The sequence below is a fragment of the Venturia canescens genome, chromosome 6 (assembly GCF_019457755.1).
Source record: "Venturia canescens isolate UGA chromosome 6, ASM1945775v1, whole genome shotgun sequence".
NCBI classification, from domain to species: Eukaryota; Metazoa; Arthropoda; class Insecta; order Hymenoptera; family Ichneumonidae; genus Venturia; species Venturia canescens.
This window is the reverse complement of record NC_057426.1, coordinates 5,534,669-5,541,367: the sequence shown is the minus strand read 5'-3', so window position 1 is coordinate 5,541,367 and position 6,699 is coordinate 5,534,669. Positions and strand designations below refer to the sequence as shown.

The following is a 6,699-nucleotide window of genomic DNA, read 5'->3' as shown; positions in this document are numbered from 1 at the left end:
CTGCGCATGCGCCAGTAAATATTTACACGCCGAGCCCCACTCCACTACAGATGATTACTCGCGCGTACGCACGTGGTAGTTGCTGCCACCAACATGAATGTTTCCCTTCCCACAAGTACGAGCCCCTCGATCCCATGGCAATACTCAGGCGAGAATTAGGATCGGCGCACGTAAATGTGAACGGATTGGGGACCCGAAGATAAACAGAAAAAAAAAAATACGAATCATCGCTCATTTCGAAAATGTCAATATTTTCAGTGATTTTCAACATTTTCTTCAAATTTTATTATTTATTATTGTAATCAGTATTTTTCCTTATTTCGAACGAAACAAAAAAATTCCATCACTTTTACTCCCATAAATCGTTATCGGTCATTCTGAGGCTCGGTGCATTCTTCTTTGTCGTTTATTTCAAGTTTGAACGACAAGGAAACAATTTTGAAGAAAATATTCACAGCCACCAACTCGAAACTTGGATTCGACGTCATGAACGAACGATTTTTATTTATTGAAATGATTAAAAAGCTCTCGTGACTATCGTATTTTTTTTAATCAAATTTGTTGCAATTGACATAATTCTGGATTCGTAAATCGATCGATGATTAAGGAGAGCGTGTAAAAAATATTTTCGTTTTAATTAATCGTAGAACCTTCAGTTCTTTCCGATTCTTGAGCTCGACGATGATTCTGTATTGGCGACATTCCTGTTTTTCTGCCGTTTTTAATATCTATAAGCAATGACCGAGTAGCTGTAATAAACGATCGATAAACCTTCACATCGATAAGCATCAGCGATACGAAATTGCACTTGAAAAATTAACGATTTCAGACGATTCCTTATCAGTCGTCTGATCGATTGAACACTTTTTTATGACTTCAACATCGGTATTCTTACGATAAAATGCCTTTTAAAAATCTATCCTCCTTCCCCTGATCAGTGATAAGTTTTTAATGAAACTGCCGAACAAAAAAATGGAAAGAACCTTCGATGAGGAAATTCAATTCGAAAGTTTATTTCCTTCGAACCGAAAACATTGAAAGCCACACAAATTTCACAATGTTTTGGTAAAAAAATCTCGCGAAACGATATTTTTACTTGCCGAAATATCATTATAAAACGTCTTTAGAAAACGTGACGTAATTGTCACAATTTTATCTTTCAACTCGTAATAAAACTTGACTACGTCACTGACATCATTTGACAGTTGGTGCTTCCGTCATTTCATTCGAGTGTGAAGTGACAAATGAATCATTGTCTTTGACGTTGCTCGTTATCAGCTTGTGACAAGCTGTCACATGCCACGTCGGTGAACAAACAATCGTAGGGAAACGGTTTCGAAATATCCGGATTGAAGCTTATAATCGGATTGGAATCGAAATTGGATGAATGAGCCGATTTGAGTTTTGATAAAAATTCGAGATTCTCGGTCCATTCGGTAACGTCGTTTTTGTTTGACTATGAAAACGATGGAAACTTTCACGCCTGTTAACCCTCGAAATTGAGCAAGCGGTTGGAACGTTGACGATACTGGTTTGCTGGCTTGTCGACATTTCTCGAGGAAAAATTACTGAAACGATTTCAAGATCGACCGATCGTTTCAAGTTACGAAAAAGAATGCTCTTCTACAGCATCTCAAGATGTGCTTTATCGCAAGTGATAACAAATCTCAGCGATACTACGATTTTACGATTGGCATGAGCACGTGCTCGCCACGTGGAAAACAATACTGATAATAAAGTTTTCTCGTGCTTCAGCTCGAGAGAAAAGGCCAATATTTAATGATTAAACGAACTTACCTAAGTGAAGTTCTATCATAATTGTATGTAGCGCCTCTTCCGAAAGATCAACTGTAGTACCCCCATCTCCACGAAGGTGTCACCACAAATTTTCAAAGCCATCTGAGACTTTTTCACTACGATAGTGGTATCTACACTAGCTCGTCATTTCATGTATTAAAAGCGTTGCCGTAAATCTCTGGGCATATATCCATTGTTAACAATTGATATGGGTTTTCCTGAATATATAAAGGGTGGGACTGATCTTTCGGAAGAGGCGCTACATACAATTATGATAGAACTTCACTTAGGTAAGTTCGTTTAATCATTAAATTGTATTTCGCGCCTCTTCCTCAAGATCAACTGTAGATGTTCAAAGTCATTTACGGCAACATATATTTATTTATTTATTTATTTTTTTTTTTTTTTTTTTTCACCTAACAACACATATACGAAACAATATTTGTAACTATTGCAATATAGCTCGGGCAAATGCCTCCTTATCATGAACTATTGGTAAGTTATAAAAACGAGCAAAAGTTTGTGAGTTGCTGGACCATCCTGCCGTTGCTCTAATACTGTCAATACTGACATCCTTAATTTTAGCGGTTGACGTTGACGCATGTCGAGTACTGTGAGCTGAAAAAATCTGAGTATTAAGGCCGCTCTTAGCCAACATATTCTTTGTCCATCGACATAATGTTTGAGAAGAAACAGTCTTATGAGGCTTCTTAAAAGCAATAAATAATGACTCTGTTGATCCACGTAAATTTCTTGTTCTTAACAAATAGGAGTCTAATGTAGCTGCCGCACAGATTGTCCTGTCCTCGTCAAAAAAAGGCAGAACTAGTAGAGGTTGTTTTCTGTTGGCTGCGGAAGTTTTGATTTTATCTGGAATCTTTATTTGCACAGACGATCCGTGTCTTTCGATATTTTGTATTTTAATTAAAGAGAAAGTTTGCATTCGATGTCCGGTTACCAGCGAAAGTAAAGTAACCAATTTTAATGAGAGCATCTCGAGAGACATCTCCTCGTTTGAATCAAGAGTACGTATGTAATCTAAGACAATTTTTGGGTCCCATGTCTGCTCATATTTTGGTTTTGATGGACGTAATTCAGACACACCTTTAAATAATCGCCGTATTCTAAAATCCTGGCCTATTTCAGGACCCATTATTAAAGCTATTGCCGATCGTAGGCAGTTCAGAGAGCCTCGTGAAGCTCCGGTGTTATACTCATTAGTAAGTAATATCATCACATTCTCGATGGAAATTTGGAAAGGGCTGATTTCTCTTCCAATGCAAAAATCCCACAATTTCTTCAATGAACTGTTGTATTGCTTGAGTGATGAATCTCGAAGCGAAGCGATCATTATCTCTATTGACTCTTCTGGAATACCTTTCAGCTCGAATGCTCTCCTGACAAAAGTCCGACAACCAGGGTATTCTTTTTCCATAGAGGATGTGGATCTCTATTCGAAGAAGATAATAAATTTATATTAGGCTTCAGATAAATCGGCTCTGCAACAAGAAGAGCGCGGAATAATGGGTACCACGGTTGCGCGGGCCAGTCCGGAACTACCAAAATACCCCGCGACCTTTCATCCCTTATTTTCCGCAATACTCGCAAAATGACCACGAAAGGTGGAAAAGCGTAAAAATAGAAACTCTTCCAGGACACTGTAAAGGCATCAACTGCTATGCTGTTTGGATCAGGAAGCCACGAGATATATTTCTCACATTTAGCATTTACACGAGTGGCAAATAAATCGACATCAGGTTTTCCAAAAGATCGAACTATTTTATCAAACGCTGTTTGTGATAATTCATATTCCGTCTCTGGTTCCAACCTACGCGATTCAAAATCAGCCTCGAAATTGTCTTTAGAGCTGATAAACGACGCGACAATCCAAATTCCTCGTTCTTCACACCAATCCCAAATTTGTCTGGCTAAACAACTCAAGCGTACGAGTCGAACTCCCCCCATCCTATTTATGTACGATACGGCCGTGGTATTATCTAACCGTAGTAAAATATCACAGTTTCTCAAATCTTTTGCGAAACATTTTAGACCAAAAAAAGCAGTAGTTAGTTCCAGTATATTTATGTGGTCCTTTCGTTCTTCTGCATCCCAAAAACCATGTGCTTTTTCCTGTCCACAGGTGACTCCCCATCCTGATAACGAAGCGTCTGTGAAAATCTCCCGACAAAATTCAAGAGGTCTTGTACAATTGTTCGCATGAAGAATTACATTCTTCCACCACTCGAAATCAGTACACAAATCCTTTCCTAGTGTCATGAGGCTGTCGTAAGATCCATTACTCGCTTTTAGAGCCAAATACCGAACTCTCTCGAAAACTTTTGAATGTCCTAAACCATATCTCACTGCCGGACAACACGACCCAATTATCCCTACAAACTTCGCAAATTCACGAATCTTGCATACTTCCATCGCCTGGAATTTTTCAACTTCCTTCCTTACTCGATGTCTTTTTTCTTGTGTAAGTTCAATAGTCATTTTTCCAGAATCAAAATAAAATCCAAGAAATTTGCACCTCTTGGACGGTATCAATTGACATTTCTTTTCATTAATAACGAAGCCTAGTTTCTCTAAAAGCGAGCGAGTGACTCGAATATTTTCTTCACATTCATCATAAGAACTTCCGAAAAGTAACAGATCGTCAAGATATATTACTGATGTAAACCCTTGACGTCTCAAATTTGCCATTACTGGTTTTAAAATCTTTGTAAACGTATATGGAGCCGAAGCGAGACCAAATGGTAAACATGTGAATTCGAACAAACGTTTGTCATGTCGGAATCTCAGAAATTTTCGATTTGATTCTGCTATTGAAATTACATAGTACGCGTCCTTCAAATCCACTGTTGCCATGAAGCAGTTTTCGGTCATCAGACTTATAACAGCCTTACGATCCTCGAGCTTAAAATGTTCTGTACGAACAAACTCGTTCAACCCTTTGAGGTTAAGAATAAAACGATTAGAGCCATCTGATTTTGGAACCAAAAAGACGCGTGATATAAATTGTCCTTTACAATCCTCGCATGATCTTATAGCACCCTTTTCCAAAAGTTCTGCAATGAGTTTTGAAATGTCCAAATGTTCCTTTGAACTCAGAACATTCTCAATCGGTGGACTCACCTGATTAGGAAAAGACTCAAATGGTATTTTATAACCTCGTATCCACGACAAAATATATCGATCGGAAGTTATCTCCTTCCACTTTGAAACGAAAAAACGGAGTCTGCCAGGAATAATACTTACAGACTCTAGTATCGTTTCTGACGATGATGGTCGTATCTGTGACTGGTTTTCCAGTTGTTTTCGTATCTCTGAATGCCTCGTCGATTGGTTAGAGCATGTTGAGTCCTCGTACTCTGCAGTTTTTTCCCGCCCGGTGCTGACGAGGCCTGTCGTTGATTTCCTTGTGATCGACGAGGCGGGAATCTTGAGTTTTTTGAATTGTTACCGTTTTGAGGTTTCAACGTTGCCTTAAAATCTCTCTTGCAATTTTCCAACGTCTTTGCAGCCTTCAATCTTTCTTCCAACTGTTTTCCGAAGAGCAATTCGTCAGGAGTCGACCCGCTTAACACTTCCTTGAAAGGTGCACTCAAATTAGCCAATATTAAACTTTTTCTGATATTCGATTCGTCATGTTGTAAGTCTGAGAGAAGTCTTCCAATATCGCTGAGTTGTTCAAAAATATCCAGGTTGTCAGGATCATTGCGCCGTTCCAATATATTAGAAAAAATTTTTCCAACCGCCGCTAAACAAGCTGCGATCTTTGATTGTTTAGCTTCTATACGTTCATCTCTCTTAATTATCATTTCTTGCAGAGACGCTCGAACCTCCGGATTCATCTTCGGAGGATCAATGATGCAGCAGTTCTTTGGCGGTGGGTATTTTTTAATCAGAGCTACTCTGTCCTCTGATGGCATGCCACTCTTCAAAATCTCTTCCCAACGAATGCCCAAATCATTTGGGATAGCAGCAGCCAAAACTCGGTCCTCGAGGAAACGTTTCCCCATTACCTCGAGGATCTTTGGATCCAAAACAACGTCGCCTGAATCGATTCGAGTTTCCGGGACTTGAAGAGGAACAGAGTGATCATCATCTATCGCCATGTCTTTCGCACCGTGCGTAGCTGGCGTCTCATTTCGCTGTTCTGTCCCGTTCGCAGCATTCTCGTCTGTCTGTGTATCTCCGACTATATTCCGCTCTCGGTCATGTACAAGATCTTTCTCTACATCAGACTCATCATTGCTGAACGATTGTCTCGACGTCTGACTCTGACGGCCCTCATAGCTACGACGAGAGTCCGAAGAGTCACGAGAATGTCTCGAACTGTGTTGACGCCCTGATAAAGAAAAAATAACCAACCTTGTCGTCATCATTTTTATATTTATTTATGTCACTGGGTTAGAGCCCATTGACATGTGAATTTCCGAAAGCCTGCCCATGTACTCGATAAGGTTAGAGCCTTTCCAGAGTGATGTAAGGGCATATTTCCCTTTTAGACCTGAGTATAACTCTTCCGTAAAGGTTAGAGCCTTTACGGATGGTCATTGTTATTGCCATGGAGACGATCTCTCGGTCCGAGTTATAACTCTCGTGAATAGGTTAGAGCCTAAACACGCGACCATTTCCAAGTCTTTTCTTAACAATATTCTCTTCTGGCTCTAGACAAGAAATTCATTAAATTTCAATCGAGACTTACTGCGCCTCCTCTTTTCTTTCTTCTTTTCTTTACGCCAAATTAATTCTTCCAATCTCTTGATCCGTTTGTCTAAATCATTCTCCTTGTCTTCGCTGTCCGTAGAAACAGTTCTTCCACGTTTTCTACTCATCTTAACTTAATATTTTGAATTAATATTCGTATAACCCAATGAGAAAAAAAAAATACGT

At 39.3% G+C, this 6,699-nt stretch overlaps 1 protein-coding gene across 2 annotated transcripts; it reads right to left on the bottom strand.

Annotated features, from left to right (window-relative positions):
• Positions 1–2,215: 2,215 nt before the first annotated feature.
• LOC122411969 (uncharacterized) lies at positions 2,216–6,699 on the bottom strand. Of its 2 annotated transcripts, XR_006261275.1 has the most exons (4): positions 6,512–6,699; positions 5,059–6,151; positions 2,902–3,247; positions 2,216–2,415 (listed from the first exon to the last, which is right to left on the bottom strand). XR_006261275.1 is itself a non-coding variant. In XM_043421127.1 (3 exons), the coding sequence occupies exons 1-2, from the start codon at positions 6,639–6,641 to the stop codon at positions 5,064–5,066; spliced, it is 1,218 nt and encodes a 405-aa protein (XP_043277062.1). In that variant the 5' UTR covers positions 6,642–6,699; the 3' UTR covers positions 2,216–3,247; positions 5,059–5,063. The 2 variants fall into 2 exon arrangements, 1 of the variants encoding a protein (XP_043277062.1); XM_043421127.1 differs by having other exon boundaries at positions 2,216–3,247.